The following is a 17,245-nucleotide window of genomic DNA, read 5'->3' on the forward strand; positions in this document are numbered from 1 at the left end:
CAACATTTATAAACTTGTACTATATATACAAGCATTGCTGTCTATGTGATTGGGATCATAACTAGGTCAGTGTCTTCTATTTGGCAAGCATCATCAGTGCTAAGCCCTCTCATAAATTCTGTGCTAGGGGCACGAAGGCATAAGTTGTATAAAATGCAATGTGGTTCCTGCTAAGTTGCCTTTAGGAGGAAAAGGGACCATTATTTCAGAGGCCTATTTAGCGGTAGCACAGTGGGTAGAGCACTGGGCTTGGAATCAGGAAGATCCATTTTCCTGCATTCAAATCCATTTACTCAACCTATTAAATATTATTAAATAAATCTATTTAAATCAAATTACTAGCTGTGTGACTCTGGGCAAGTCACTTAACTGTTTGCCTAAGTTTCCTCATTTATAAAATGGTCTGGAGAAAGAAATGGCAAATAATTTCTGTATCTTTGCCAAGAAAACCCCAAATGGAATCAGACTTCCAAAATGACTGAACAAATTTATCGACTCATTTGGTGGTATACTCCTTGTTAGGTATTTGATCACTACTTACCTAGGCTCCCATTTTAGCACAAGCATCCGATAGACAGTTGGAGCTGAACAGAAGGTTGTAATGGGAAATCGGGATAGGGTCTAGAATTAAATTAAAAAGAATCATGTAACTTTAGCTTTCACAAACATTTAAATAGCTCTTATATGCATAGCTCAATGGCCTCTTTTAATGGCAGATCCTAGTCTAGTATAATGGAAGGAGGAATCCCAGGAATGAGAAGGGAAGGGAACAAGTATTAAGTACCTATTATATGCTAGGCACTGTGCTAAGCATTTTATAAATATTATCTATTTGATCCTCCTAACAACTCTAGGAGATAGATACTCTTGTTATTTCCATTTTACAGTTGAGGAAACTGAGGCAGGAAGTGATTAAGTGACTTGCCTGTGGTTACATAGATAGTAAGTATCTGAGGCCATATTTTAATTTAGGTCTAATCAGAAGATCTAAGTTTCAGATCCAGCTGCTTCCAAAAAACCAATTAGATAACTTTAGACAAGGCACTGTGGATTTTTGTTCTTTATCAATAAATGAGAGCTTTAGCTTGATGGTCTCTTTTCATCTCTACTGTTCAATGTTTCTAGAATGTGTGCTTATTAAGGATTGAGATGTATTTTACTAATGACAACAGCAAAAAGAAAATTCCCTTAGAACTCTGAACACCCTTGAAAACATTTTACTTCCTAGATCTGAAATGCCCTACAACAGAGAGGCCGTTATACCTTCTCTGACAGAACAAAGTGGGGCATGTTGATCTCTAAAGTCCCTTTTTTAGCCTGAAAAATTTCCATGTCTTTCTTTTTCTTAGCCTTACTTTTAATATAGCGACTGGCTCAAAACGTGGCATATAGTGCACAAACACACAAGCTCCTTGACTCCATGGAGCAAAAACACTACTCCAAGCTGATTTTGCCCAGCCTGTGTCTGATGTATTCCACATGATATCGGAAGGGGTCAAATCCAGCCAATACCTGAAAAAATAAAAAGAGTAGTTGTGTTTTATGAGGGAAGGAGGGAAGACAGGAAGCTGAGCAAAATGGTTCTACCACTTTTGTAATTTAGAAAATGCTCCAATTCACGGAAGAATGAAATATACTACCTTCCATTCACTGATAATCCCATGCCATAACTGCTGTGCGTATGTTCGGTCATTTTAGGAGATCCAGTGGTCCCACTAGTAAAGTAGATGGTCATTGTTTCATTGTGTCTGGTCATCACACAGCTATGGTCATCACTTGCATGTCTGAAAAGGATGGCTAAAATAAGTCCATAGCTTCAGTTTGGGAAATCTTTTAGTTTAATAAAGCTGAAGCCCCTTCCTATCCCATTATTTTAAATATGTCTTCTTCTCATCTAACTGAACAAGGCTGGTATCTCAAGGGCTGAATTCCATAGCTTTGCATCATGCAAAGGGAATGTTTTTTATGGGCAAGAAGCCTCAAATATTAATGAAGTACAAATTAAATTAATTATATTAAATAAATAAAATCTAACTAAGCCTCAAAAATTCTGTCTTCCACTAAATCACACTTTAATATGCCATCATAGTATGGAGATGTCCTTGGGTTTTGAAGGCTATGCCAACTGTAACTCCTGTTATGCTAAAACGTTTTGAAAGGCTGAGGAAGAAAATAAATTAGTTATTATTATTATATTTTAGTTATTATTTTTGAGACTTAGACTCTATCTTGCCCAGGCTAAAATCGCAGAGTCTAATTTCACCACTGATTAGTAAGTGCAGTTTTGACCTAGTCTGGTCACCTTGCCCTTTTAGTCAGCCCACTCTCAGGGGTTCACTATATTGGTGCTGAACTTAGTGAAGACATTCAATCAGCTTAGACTACTGCAGCTCAGAACTCCGAAGCTCAGTGGACTCACCAGCTTCCAACTCTCTAGGAACAGGAATTATAGGCATGTGCTACCATATGTGGCCACAGGAAAAAGGCCTAAAAAGAAGTGGATAAGATCATCTGAAGCAATTCAGCATGTATCCTGATGCTCGAAAACTTTTACGTAAAGGTATACATGAGGAATGATGGGGGAAAAGTATGTTAGAATCATAAGACTGGTAAAATGGTGGTGTAGTTTTTGCCAAATAATACAAACCTAAAGCCTCTACCATAAAAACAAAGTACAAGGTAGAAACCCCATAAAATATTATGCTAGAACTTAAACATTTGATTCTCCCAATCAATATTCCAATCCCTCAATTCCTTCCACAGACTAGAACCAGGAATTTTTAAGTAGGGGTCCTTGAATTTTGTTTTAAAAAATATTTTGATAATTTTACTTCAATTTAATTGAATATTCAAGTAATAGTGATACTGGGGTAGATAGGTGGCTCAATAGATTGAGAGCCAAGCCTAGAAATGTGAAGTCCTGGATTAAAAAGTGAGTTCCTAGATGTGTGACAAGTCATTACACAACCTTCACTGTGTAGCCCTTACTACTCTTCAGTCTTTGAACCAATATATAGTATTAATTCTAAAGCAGAAGGTAAGGGATTTATAAAAAATAACAATCATGATAAATAAGAAAAATGGAGCAAAGATAAATGAATCATCTAGAAAAGATTATGTAATGATATTAATGATCTCTTATGTATAGGTTACTGTTTAGAGAAAAGAAGAAAATAATTAACTGTCTGATAAAGCTTAGAGATGGATCGTCAAAGGACAAAAGAACTAAAGATTCAAAGGGAGCAACAAAGTGCCATGAGAAGAGGAAGACCTGAATTAATACTCTTTGAACCAAATTCCATCATCTCCTCTATGAATTGCTATCTTTGTGGGATATATGACAGAGGGAATCTACAAAATGGGGAGAAGAGAGGTAAAAAACAGAGGAGACCTACTTATGTACTTCTACCCAGACCAAAGATGAAAAGTTAAGAAATAGTCATTTTAAAAATATCTCAATGAAAGCAGGTACTCTGGGAAAGAAGGTGTTAAGGCAAAGAAAGTAGGAAGTCTTATCACAGAAGGGGAAAGGAAATATTCCTAGGAGAGGTAATATTTCTATGTTTTATAAAAGATAAGAATCTTAGAATGGGTTTCATCTAGAAGGAATTTACACATTGTGTGGTCACCTGCTCCAGAAGAGGGAGAGGGAGGGAATGAGGGAGGGAGGGAAAGAAAGATGGATGAAGGAAGAGACAGAGAGAGAGAGAGAGAGAGAGAGAGAGAGAGAGAGAGAGAGAGAGAGAGAGAGAGAAAGAGAACTTATCTATTTTTTAGAAAATTCCAGAGAATCAGTGTAGAAACTAACTGGAACAATGAAAAGGATCATAGCATCTTTACTAGAAAGGATTCTAGATTTATGGTTAGGGATAGAGACAGAATTAGAGTTAAAAGTAGAGACAGGTGGAATTAGTTAGGATACTGGGTATTTTATTTTATGTTTTAAAAAATATTCATCTGAGAAGGAGTCCATAAGTTTCACCAGACTGCCAAATGGGTCTATGATATAAAAAAAAGGTTATGAACCTCTGTTCTAACATCTGGGTCAACCAGAAAAACATCTGGTTTTTGAATGGTGTCCTCCATCTGAAATTAAAAGTATAATTTCACATTCCCTTATTTCCATCATCAGATGGCTGTCTTGCTACCTGCTGGAATGGGTAGAGAGCTGTCTTCCCTGTGGATCTTGATACATTGTTTTGAGGATTTTGCTTAAGTTATGCAATAGTTCTATAAAAGCCATGTATACTCACTTCATCATTTCTTTGAGATTCCCCCACCCCTCCCGAGGCTTCTCAGAAACAAGTAACTTGTACTTCAGAGTTTCACAATGATGGGCAATGGAATCCACTGTCAAAGCCAAGGTATCATTGGTAATAATGCACTTAGCCTTGGAAGCTTGAAGCCTATATAATATGTCCTTTTCAGTCAGCTGGATAGTTCCAGGGATTAAGACAGTGCCTAAAAGAAAAGAGAAATGCTTACCTTTTACCTTTTCCTATTTGTAAGGATGAGACAGTTTATATATCCCCTTTATCAACTAGGATGGGCTGATTATTTTATCATGTTCTGGCAGCAAGAACCTCTTTTAATTATTCTGCTGTTACATTACATAGGATACCAAAGACTTAGACCCTTAGCTAAAAGGGACCTATTGAATACCTAGTCCTTTATTTTTACAACAATAAACTGCAGCCAACAGAAGGGCTTTTGGTGAGAAAGGAACCTCCACTTGTAGACTACTGCTTATATGTGGGGCTTCAAGGGTTTTTTATTATAAAGTTCAAATCTCAGAAGATTATAATTACTATAGATATTCTGTTAAATGTCACTTATTTAATTTGGAAACAAAAGAATAAAAACACCATTAAATAGACACTTATTTGGTTTGTCTTTGGTGGATTTTTTTTCATGAAAGTTTTAGTATTCGATATGCATGTTGATTCAAATGGATTGGATCCAGATGGCTATGAAGGATTAACCAAGGGAGCAGAAACAGGGTGGTATAGATAAAAGAGAACTAGATTACAAATCAAGAGTCTTGGGAGCCTAGCCTAGCCATACCATACAGCTCAGCTAGGTGACCTCAGTCAAGACACTTTTCTTGGTTTTCTTATCTGTAAAACAAGGGGATTAGACTAAATCAGGAGTCTTGACCTCAGGGTGGGAACAGAGAACTTTAAGGGAACTTGGATGGAAAATAAATAATATCTATTTTCATTAATATCAAACTGAAACGTAGCTTTTCTTTCAGTTATTTTAAACTTTTCATTTAAGAAGGGGTCTATCAGCTTCACCAGACTGCCAAAGGCATGGTTGGCATGTGTACCAACCATGGCACACAAAAGGGTAAAGGGTTCTGTGAAGATTAAATTTAACTCTCCCCTGATTGTGAAAATTAAATTAACTCCCCTGCCCAATTTTAGATTTAATCGCCAAAAGTCCAAACACCCTACTTACAGTTGAGTGGGGAGATCTGCCCATTTTTAGATATAATCACCAAAAGTGTAAACACCCCATTCACACTTGAGTGGGGGAGGTCTGTGACTCACCGATGCAATAGTGGGTGACAAATCAGAATTAAACTGACTGCCCCTAGGTAGTCTTAAAACAAAGCTTCAACTGTGATTGGCAGATATAAAATTAGGGGGAGGCACAGGAAATGGCACAAAAGAAAGTGTCTCTAAATGGGAGTTACAACTTCCTGAGTGCAGTTTTTACTTAGAATTCTACTAGGGAGTTGAACTTCCTGTGAGACTCAGTTCTTCATTCTTTGGAGTTGAAACTGGAGAAGAATCTGCTGACTGGACCTGAGACCCTGTTCCTGGTGAGACTGTTCTTAAATCTCTTCCTTTGGACTGACACATGGTGAGTGAAAAGGCTGACTCCTTTCCTGGATTTTCTGAAGAGACTGGACCTGTGACTCTGTTCCTGATGAGGCTGTTCTTAAATCTCTTCCTTTGGACTGATACACATATCAAAGCTGATTCCTCCTTTCCTGGATTTTCTGAAGAAAAAAAAACTAGCCTCAGGAGAGACCTACCTGTTGAAAGAGACTTCCCCAGGTCCTCAACTTTGCCAAGGCCAGCTAAGGACTAACTCTCTCTGCCCGGGTTCAGCCAGGGGCCAAGAGTAAATTACTTAGTGCTTAGGCTAGATATCTTACCCTATCCTCTCTCTGATTTTCTTACTTCACTCTTTCTATATTTTGTAAATAAATTATAAATAAATCTCTTTGTAATAAATTAAATTCCTGGCAACCCTATTTAAATATAATCCAGCCCAACCTTTTTTTTATATAATTAAACCTTCTTTCCCCTCATAGCTTCCACATTACATGATCTTTAAGGCTTATTCTGAGTGAAACATTCTATGTAGTTTCTCAAAAAAGTCCTGTGATCAAAATATTCATAGCTGCGCTCTTTGTGGTGGCCAAAAATTGGAAAATGAGGGGATGCCCTTCAATTGGAGAATGGCTGAACAAATTGTGGTATATCTTGGTGATGGAATAGTATTGTGCTAAAAGGAATAATAAAGTGGAGGAATTCCATGGAGACTGGAACAACCTCCAGGAAGTGATGCAGAGCGAAAGGAGCAGAACCAGGAAAACATTGTACACAGAGACTGATACATTGTGGTACAATCAAAGGTGATGGACTTCTCCATTAGTATCAATGTCCCTGAACAATCTCCAGGGATCTAAAAAATACTACCCACAAGCAGAGGATAAACTGTGGGAGTAAAAACACCGATGAAAAGCAACTGCTTGACTACAGGGTTGGAGGAGATAAGACTGAGGAGAGACTCTAAATGAACACTATAATGCAAATTCCAACAACAGGGAAATGGGTTCGAGTCAAGAACACATGTGATAACCAGTGGAATATGCGTCGGCTATGGGAGAGGGAAAGGCCGGGGGTGGGGGGGGGGGTGGGGGGGTGGAAAAGAAAATGATCTTTGTTTCCAATGAATAATGTATGAAAACGACCAAATAAAATAATGTTTAAAAATTAAAAAAAAAAAGTCCTGTGATCTAAGGGTGAAAGCATAGGATAGTCAAAAGACCTGGCTTCTATTCTTGACTCACTGTCTGCTCTAACAGATGTCTTTGTTTGTGAGGAATCTTTGGGCATTGGTACTTAGTAATTACTTACTGGATGACCTTAAAATGATTTTTTTAAAGGTAAATACTGCTTAAAATCAGAGATCAATTTGGTTATGATTTGCGGATGATATGTTATACAAAGATTCTTATTGTAATGGAATTTGACCTCTAAATAGCAAGGAAGAGCTTTTTATGTTCAAATAGTAATATGCAGATCTTCCTGTAGGTCAACATTTGATCTTGACCTTCTCTCATTTAATATATGTCTTTACAACCATTTTAAGAGTCTTTAATGAGGACTTTTCAAATACATTTTATATAAAAAAGAATTAATCCCTATAGATATTTCATGTTACCCCTAAAGATGTTCTTGGCTAATTTCCATTTATAGAAAATAACTAGCAGGAAATTAATTAATGAATATTAGAGCTGATTAAGTATTAAATTTAAAAGAATTTAGTCTCATTCTATCATTGAACACAAAAGGAAACTAAGGCCCATCGTCACAAAGCTAGCCCAGTGTTCTTTCTTCATCAGTCTCAGTTGTGTTTCTATTGTGAAGGACAACTCTGCTAGCTTAAGATGACCCTGGGCCTTGAGGAGAATTGCTATTTAAATATAAGATAATTCACACATGTGTGCACATGCATGTATATATAAAATATGAGCACATTACACATTACTGAAAGGTACAAATTATAACAAAGCAGAGATTCCAGCCAAATAAGCAAAAGGTTACAGTTGACAAAAAAAGTAAAAATATGAATTTTCTAGTAGTTATTCCCTATTTATAGGCAGCAGGCCAAGTCTGCAACAGATTTAAAATGTTTAAACTTCATATATTATTGTAGTAGTACCTTCCCAATAGGTTTATAACCTCCTAGGAGCAGGGACAGAGACTGTATTTATGCACTGTTGCCCATGATGCATTTGGTTGGACCCTATACATATCTCTTGATTGATGGTATGGTTTATTTTTAAAAATCAAATGTACATTAATTTAGAATTTAGAATAATTTAGAATTTATGCATAAAGTTAGGGATGTAAAATTGAGATTTGGACTCTGGACTCCATTCCCCAGGAGTCCTTGCTAGCTCCCAGAATGCTTTGTAATCTCACTGAAATCTCAGGTGGGTCGAGATCGAGAAGGGATTTAACCTGATTGCAAAGGCTTTTGTGTCTTTTGGACTTCCGTTTTGGAGCAGACGCGGTTCTTCCATGATGTGAGATTATCTTGTCTAGGCCTCTCTGGCCTAGGCACATGTTTCTTATCCTGTATTTTCTTTAATTCTTAATCTTTAATAAACCTCATAAAATATAATATTCCTTGCAGAGAGAAACTAATTTCTACCTGCCTCAGTCTCCCCATATTCCTAAATTTTAATCTTTACAGGGATCAAATGAATGCATTACAAACCTGTCCGTAGACATGCCACATTTGCTAGCCACCATTCTGGAATTGCAGGTAAAACTACAATTATTCTGTCTCCCTTTTGCAGTCCACAGGATTCAGCAAGGACATTGGCAAATTTTTTAGACAAAGATCCCAGCTCCTGAAAGTTCCATTTAACCTCCTCTCCATGATCATTTATCCACCAGAAGGCTGGATTTGATGGTCTCTTTCCAACCTGGTAGACACAAAAGATTTTATAATACCTAAACACACACACAATTAAATACTTTGTTAAAATTTTTACACTAAACTTTAATAGAAAAATTAAATTTCTTTGTTCGTTACCTGCATTGAACTTCATTTCAATGCATAAGAGTATGTATGATAAGAATTTGAGGGCCCCATCAAGTCTCTATCAGTACCCATCTGTCCGTCCATCTGATCTCATTCATTCATGTTCTTATAATCTGTAGTTAATGTGTATTCCATTTTGGTTCTACTTTTTGACTTTGCATTATTTCAAAAAGGTCTTTCTAAATTTATTGATATTCATCATACTTGTAATCTTAACTGCAATGCAGTAGTCAAATATATAAATCCATCACAATTTATTTAACTCTTCTCCTTTTATTACCTCCAATATTTGAGGAGGAACAAAGCTATGAAAACCTTTGAATGGATGGCCATTTTGGGGGGTCTTGTATTTTAGTTATATTGCTAGAGTTTATTCATAATAATGGAATCATTCAGTTAAAAGGCATGACCATTTTCATTAGCCTTGCCTTTACTGTGAACTGACACATTATCCTTCAAAAAGATACAAGTTTAAAATTCTACCAACGATGAATGACTGGACTTGTTTTTCCACAATCTCAACAACACTGGGTTTCATTTCTCTTCTTGATGATTTGACAATTTGATGGATGGGAAGAAGTACCTTAAAGTTGTTCTAATTTTTTTCTTTTTTAACTATTAGTGAGGTCAACCATTTTTCAAGTAATTATTTATAATTTTTGCATTCTCTTTTGAAAATGATGTAATCAGACATTGAAAGACAAGAACCTAATCAATACAATATGATTACAAAGGACCAGTGAAGAATCATGTTACTGACCTCTTGACAGATGAACTCAAGATGCAGAATGAGACATACATTTCTGAACATGGGGAACAAGAGAATTTGTTTTGACTGACAATGCATTTCTGATACAAGGACCTTATTTCTATTTTCTTCAATTGGGAAAGTGGTAGAGAGAATTGGGAGAGAAAGGAGGAGTAGCTATGGGGTTACCAAAATGGGGGGAAAAGTAAAAAAAAAAAAGATGCTCATTTAAAGCCTTTTAAAAAATTCATAGAAGAGAACAGAATAAAGATCAGTAAGAAACATAGACAAGCAGGGTAGCTTTGAAAATAACATGTTAAATTAACAAGGCAGACCAGCTGCTCTTAATACAGATTTGTATATCTGCATATTTTTTCATTTTTGCATATGGAAAAAATGAGGGGGGAAAAGAAAATCATCTGTTCAAATGCTTAGATCATTTATTATAGATTGGGTTTTTAAGTAGTTATTCATATATTTTAGAGGGTAAGTTTTTATTTGTCATATTTACTATAAATGCATTTTCTCAATCTGGTTTTCTTTTCATTTCAATTATAGTTTTTGTTATAGAAAAAGATTGCATTTTAATGAAGTCATGCATATTTATATTGCCTCCAAAATTCCTTTTGTTAAGTGAATAAAAAATTAGTCTTCCCACAACAACTGAGATAAATACTTCATAACATTTTCTTCCATCCAAAAGATTTTGTATTCAAAGACTATTCTACTTCCACATGCTTGAAACAATGTCTAAACAAGAAACTGTATGTTTGGAATATTCTTTGAATTACATGAAAATATTCAACTTTGAATCCCAATATCCATGCCCTGCATCTCTCCTGGCTTGCTGAATTTTCCATTCCCTGTTGTTTCTTGCTTGTTATCTTCTCTCTCATAAAGCCCAAACATCTTGTTCCCCCATTTCTAATTCTATCTCTTCACTATTACTATTCTTTAAGGGCAGGGCAATCTCCTGTTTTATAACCACCAAGCTGCCTTCATCCTAGATATTAGCAAAATTTACCTTAAATTCCACTTTTTCCTAATCAAGAAGTAAGATGTGGAAGCCCAGTAGGTGTCACTCACACCTTCAAAAACAAAAATGAACCCAAGGAAGTTAAATAGCTTATAATTTCTGTCCCCTCTGGAAAGGCCTTATGCAGATGGAATTCCATTTTAACAAAACCAAAGAAAGATAAAAGCATATTAAATTTTGTAAAATGGAAACCTATTGCTAAAGTTTAAAGAAATACTTGTAGTGCCCTTCTAGAATACTCCCTTCCCCAAACTCTCACTCACAGCCTGGGTTCCCTGAGGGACAACTAACCAGGTTTATGTTACTCTTTGGATCTACTCACCTAAAACTATACCTTGTGAGCCCTCATCAATATGTTTACCTTTTGAATTAATCATAAGACACAATTAGTTAAAGGCAAAGGCATGTACTCTCTAAAAGCAAAACATCTCCAAATTGGAGCATACTCTTCTTACAACTATATACTCAAAATTAGTGGAAAGAGTGAACATTAAGTTCACAGGTAGAAAGGCACATACATAGGAAACACATGTGGCCAAGGTAGCTCTGGCATTAGAGAAACATGGTTTAGGCTAGTTTTTCCCTGAAAGAGATCCAAGCTGGGATTTGATTGGTAGAAGGGGCCAAGACCCAAGCCATTGTCAAGCCTTAGCTGTGGCTCCTACTAGACTCTAGTTGTACTGATGTTGCTTCCTGCTTATCTATAAGAGTAGAAGCCCTTCTGTCCAGGCTGATGTCCCAAGACCATAGGAATCTCTATACTCTGTCCTGATGACCAGATGAGTTTTCATATGAAAACTTGAAAGGGCTGGCTAAGTACTAGAGTTTGCTCATTGAATATCCTTTCCATTCTGTGGCTAAATAAACCTCCTTAAATTAACTAATGAAGGATTTCTGGGTCATTTCATTCCATCAACCTGAATTAATAAGGTACCTGCCTGAGTCTGGTATTTTGCCTGTATTGAACAGTAAGCTAGAGGCCATAAAATATTCTGCAGGTAGAGGGATTGGCCCTGTGACTCATTCTCATTGGAAACTCCTTCTATCAGAATAGTCTGAAGTTTAAAAATGTTAAGAGTTGCCCAGAGCAATGAGAGGTTAAGTAACGATCAGGGTGACACAGAAAGTATGTATCAGAGTCCGGCTTTGATGTACACCATGCCAAGATGCCTCTCCATGAGAGAACCAAATTGTTTTGTTGGAAAGGAATCTAATGCAGTGATTGTATTATTGGAAATCTCATTCCCCACCCAGAGATGAAAAAGAACCTACCTTCAGTGAATCAACTTTCTCTTATACCTTTTCCTTTTCTCCTTCCCCTGAATCTTTACTTTTTAGAAGAGAGAGGGAATCTTTGTTAAAGCTGGTGATTTGGGAATCATGGTGGGGTTTTTTTGGTTGTTTTTTTTTTTACAGATTGTTAGGATGTTTGAAATGGGAATAAATGAGGGAACATAATTGTAATTTGACAGCAATACAAAAAGGGAGCAGCTAGGTGGCACTATGATAGAGTGCTGGGTCTGGAGTGAGGAAGGTTTATCTTCCTTAGTTCAAAATCTAACCTCAGATACTTACTAGCTGAGTATCTCTGGGTCAGCCCTGTTGGCCTCAGTTTCCTCATCTGTAGAATAAGCCAGAGAAAGAAATGGCAAACCACTCCACAAACCATAGTATCTCTGCCAAGAAAACCCTAAGGGGGGAGGGTGTGCAACTGGGGGGGGGGGGGTGTGCAGCTGGGTGACTCAGTGGATTGAGAGTCAGACCTACAGACGGGAGGTCTTCGGTTCAAATCTGACCTCATTCACTTTCTAGTTGTGTGATCCTGGGCAAGTCACTTGACCCCCATTGCCTAGCCCTTACCACTCTTCTGCCTTAGAACCAATACACAGTATTGATTCCAAGACGGAAGGTAAAGGTTTTAAAAAAATAACAACAAAAACCCTAATGGGGTCACCAAGAGTCAGAAATTACTGAAATGTTTTGACCCACCACAAAAGCAATACAAAATGAATGGACATTGCTCTGTTCAGTTTTTTGCTTGAAAGATGAAAAGCATATGGTAAAGTTCAGCTTTGGCATTTGTTATATATTTGTTATTCTTTATTATGTACAGTTGATTAAGACCTTTTTTTTTCTTTTTTGGCCAGGGGAAAGGGGAAACAGAATGAAGTGGAGTCCAGACTCAAGATTTCATTATTACCAACTCTTTTGTAATGTAGAGTCTTAGAAAATTGTCCAGAACATTAATTTTTAAAGTGTTTAAATAACTTGTCCAGGGACACACTGCTAATCAATTTCAGAAGATTTGTACTCTGAACTCTAGTGATTTTGCCCTCCTCTGAGATCCTATAACAATCATACCACTTAATATTTAATTACATCTTTTCTTGATCTCATATTATTTAATGTGTCTTAGTTTTGTCTTCTCACCTGGATTATTAATCCACTTGCATTTTCCTTGCATTTCCTAATAGCTGCCTACTTGTGTGTAAAAGTCACTCAATACATACTTGTTTGGATTGTTAATATTTAGTATCCAAATTGCTTAGCCTGAAACAATATGAACACTAGAGATCAGTGAAATGCAGATAAAAACTATTTTACTATAATCATTCCTATCCTTCCCTCCATCCCAGGGCCCCCATACCTTTTCCATCTTGGCCCAGTGATCCAACACATCTTTAGCAAAGTTGAAATACTCTGGCACCTCTAATTTGAAATCCCGTTTAATGGATTCATAGTTTGAGAAGTTCTGAGCGGCTGATAATCTGTAGTCTTTGTGGAATGCCCTCACGGACACCGTAGAGATCTTCAGGAGTTGGAAACACTGTGTTCTAAGCAAAATGTTCATGGCGGTAAGAGATGGTATCAGTCCACCTGGGTGATTCTGTATTCAGGATGTCTCTAATGAACCATCTATCTGAAACAACAGACAAAGCAATCCCTTTTCGCTGCTGTCCTGAGGATATCCAAAGCAGCTGCTAGCCTTGAAGAGTGGCTGGATTTTATAATGACTACATTTTACCAAGCTGGAGAAGGAAATGGCAAACCACTTTGGTATCTTGGCCAAGAAAATGACAAACTGGGTCAAGCGCAACTGAAATGTCTGAACAACAACAAAAACATTCTACTATAGCTTTTACTCTCAATCTGAGGGAGGTCTGAGACTAGCTACCATATAATCATGGTAGCTTTCATATAAAGATTTCAAAAACAGTTTAGAAATGTTAATGAAAATTCACAATAGTATAACCTACAAATGAAGAAACTGAAACAGTGTAACATATAATTGTGCTTGCTATTAAATATTTATAAGTAGTCTACAAATGATGATAAAGATTTTATAGTTTCATAGGCAATATATTAAGAATATATCTCAAGGTTCTCATATTTACATTAGTAACCTACACTACTTTCTAGCTCAGGCTTAGATATGTTACTCTTTGTTTCAATTTATCTGAGAGTTAATAATGATTAAGCTGTGAAATGACACTTAAACTCTTAAAAACTTTGTAGGAAAATCTCCAAAAATGGATTTGGAACTTAATGGTTCAGGGAGAGGGTAGAGATTATCTGTCACTTATTTTGCCTGTCTTTTTTTTTTTTAAATCTCTACCTTTCATTTTAGAATCAATACTACATATTGGTTCTAAGCAGAAGAGTAGTAAGAGCTATTGCAATGGGAATCAAGTGACTTGCCTGAGGTCACACAGCAAAGAAGTGTCTGAGGTCATATTTGAACCCAGGACCTCTCATTTCCAGGCTTGACTCTCTATTCACTGAGCCACCTAACTGCCCTCTTATTTTGCCTAAGTCTTAATTGAAACCCTAAAAATGAGATTTTGAGTGCTTTGAATGGGACCAGCTGTGTAACACTAATAATGGTAAACATAATGATATAATCAGAAGTATTTAGTGTTTTAAGGTTTGCAAAGTGCTTTGTGTATGTTTTTTCATTTGTTCCTCAAAACTCTGTGACATAGATGCTAATTAACTTCAGTTCACTGCCTAGCCTATCAGTATTTATTTTTACCTGAAACAATATCAGCATTGGAGATTTGTGAAATTCACAAATTAGATTTATAAAGTACCTGTCATAGAACCACTCTGTACTACACAGAGGCTGGTTATTATATAATAATAAATTCAGTTTACTAATAACTTGTTTGATTTCTTACTATAATAGAAGTTTAAATATAATACAAACTGATGGAGTAGAAAAAAATATCTGAATTCAAATCCTGCCTCTAAGACATTTCCACTTTGTATCCCAGTATAAGTACCAAGGCATTTCAACTCCCTGGGCCTCAGTTTCCTCACCTGAAAACGAGATGAATGTTTCTGAGGTCCCTTCCAGCTCTAATCTATAATTGTGTGGGGAAAAACAACATTTGTGGAAAAAGACCAAATTTCTAATTTTGTTTACTGATTTTATGAGTAGTGTGACAAATCAAATGGGTTATGGGTTCTCCCAAGGTAAAATGAAGGTGATGATTCATAATAATACCCAACATTTATATAGCCTTTTAATATTTGCAAAATGCTTTACCTATTAAGTAATTTGATCCTTACAACAATAAAGGAAATAAGATGTATAATTATCCCTATTTTATAGCTGTGAAAACTGAGGCAAACAGAAATTCAGTGACTTCCCCAGGGTTATCCAGCTAGGTAGTATCTGAGGCAGGATTCAAACCCAGGTCTTTATGACTCTAAGTCCTTTGTTTTGTGAAAAGACAGAAATTAATATTTTCTCATTTCTACTGTATTGATTTTACAATGTAATCAATTTTATATTGTTTTATAGAAATAGTCAGTATCTGCCTGAACTTCAAAAAAAGATTTTGTATTTGCTTCCAAAGGTGATAGGGAGCCATTGAAGTTTATTGAGTAGGGGGTGACTGGATCCACAATTGAGTAGGGGGTGACTGGATCCACACTGTAGGAAAATCATTGGCAGCTGAATGGAGGATGGATTGGGATGAAGAGACATCTGAGACAAGAAGACTCTACTTATGTTCATTTATGTCCAAGGCATCGCCATCCCTCCTACCTACATTCAGAATTTTAGTATCCTCTGCTCTTCAGTCCCTCTCATGCCCAAAACAGATGCCTAATCTTGTCAATGTCATCTCTATATCTCCTGTCTATGTCCACTTCCCATCCCTCAGCTCTTGTGTTAGCCTCCTAAATGCTATCCCTGATTCAAGTCTCTCAGCAGTCCCATTTTTCATGCTGCTTCCAAAGTGATTTTGCTAATGCATAGTTCAGACCATGTCATTGTTTTTCATAAATCATAGGCACTTGTTACCTCCTAGGATCAATTTTTAACTTCTCTGCCATTTAATGCCTTTTACAGTCATACAGCTTTTTTACACATTATTCTTTTTCACACATATGCTGGTCCAGCCTTTGCACTCTCATACCCTGCTCCAACTCCCATCTCTGTACTAGAGGAAGGTGGTTCAGTGGTTAGAGTGCCATGACCGGAGTCAAGAAAACCTGAGTTCAAATCTAGCCTCAGATTAGCTGTATGACACTGGGCAAGTCTCTCAACCTTTGTTTGCCTTAATCCATTGGAGATGGAAATGGCAAACTGCACCAGCATCTTTGCCAGAAAACCCTAAATGGGGTCAGAAAGGGTTGGATACCACTCAAAAAACTGAACAATAAAATGTTCATCTGGATGTACTTCCTTCCTTATCTCCACCTTAGATCTTCCAGGTTCCTTCACACAAGTGTCTGTCTATATGAAACCTTTCCCAATCTCCCCAGCTATCAGAGCCTTTTTCCCAAAATGATCTTAGATGAATAATTGGGAATGATTTCGCTATTCTTAGCAATGCAATAATCCAAGACAATCCCCAAGGACCCATGATGAAAAATGCTATCCACCACCATAGAAGGAACTAATGGTGTCCTATTGCAGCCTGAAACAATATATTTTATTTACTTTCTTAAAGTCTTTCTGTTCGAGTTCTCCTCTATAAAATGACCAATATGGAAAAATGTTTTACGTGATTTGCACATGTAAAATCCAAATCAGATTGCTTGCTACCTCAGTGAGGGGGGAGTGAAGGAAAAAGGGATGGAATTTGACTCAATTTTTTAAAAAGGTGGTTGAAATAGTTTTTACAAGTAATTGAGGAAAAAATAAAATATTAAAAATCTAAAAAAATGAAAACATATTGCAAAAAAGTGATCTTATATCTATTTTGCCTCTATCTCTGTATACAGGTATGGCTATATCTAGAGGTAGCCAGATGGTATGGTGGATTGGACCCAAAGTTGGGGAAGAACTCAGTTCAAATCCAATTAGAGAGTTATTGACATTGTGTCCTTTGGCAAGGCAATTGGGCTCTAACTGCCTCAAATTACTTGTCTGTCAAATGGGGATAATAATAGCACTTACCTCTTTAGGGAACCTCCTTCCTCTCTTTGCTAAACTCTGAATATCCTTTACCATGCCCCACATCTTGGGAGGGAGCTCACTAGCAGTTGGGGGCAAGGGGAGTTAGGAAAGACTTCATGGAAAGATAGAGCTTGAGTTTCATCTTAATGGAAGAGATGAGGTTCTAGTAGATGGAGTTAAGAAGGGAGTCCATTCA

General features: G+C 36.7%; 1 protein-coding gene across 10 annotated transcripts in view; it reads right to left on the reverse strand.

The window, feature by feature from the left end:
- Positions 1-17,245, reverse strand: part of LOC100026355 (acyl-coenzyme A synthetase ACSM3, mitochondrial) — a 32,221-nt gene that overhangs the window by 8,254 nt on the left and 6,722 nt on the right. For 7 of the 10 annotated variants that reach the window (XM_007498196.3, XM_056806552.1, XM_056806551.1 and 4 more), the window contains exons 2-7: positions 13,285-13,557; positions 8,524-8,734; positions 4,254-4,461; positions 1,641-1,784; positions 1,356-1,512; positions 542-621 (exon numbers count right to left, since the gene is read on the reverse strand). In XM_007498196.3, coding sequence (XP_007498258.2) covers positions 542-621; positions 1,356-1,512; positions 1,641-1,784; positions 4,254-4,461; positions 8,524-8,734; positions 13,285-13,488 — 1,004 coding nt within the window. In that variant the 5' untranslated portion in view covers positions 13,489-13,557. The remainder of the gene's footprint in view (positions 1-541; positions 622-1,355; positions 1,513-1,640; positions 1,785-4,253; positions 4,462-8,523; positions 8,735-13,284; positions 13,558-17,245) is intronic. The other 3 variants (XM_007498201.3, XM_001376961.4, XM_056806553.1) reach the window with 2 other exon arrangements.

This window comes from Monodelphis domestica, chromosome 7, assembly GCF_027887165.1.
Source record: "Monodelphis domestica isolate mMonDom1 chromosome 7, mMonDom1.pri, whole genome shotgun sequence".
NCBI classification, from domain to species: domain Eukaryota; kingdom Metazoa; phylum Chordata; class Mammalia; order Didelphimorphia; family Didelphidae; genus Monodelphis; species Monodelphis domestica.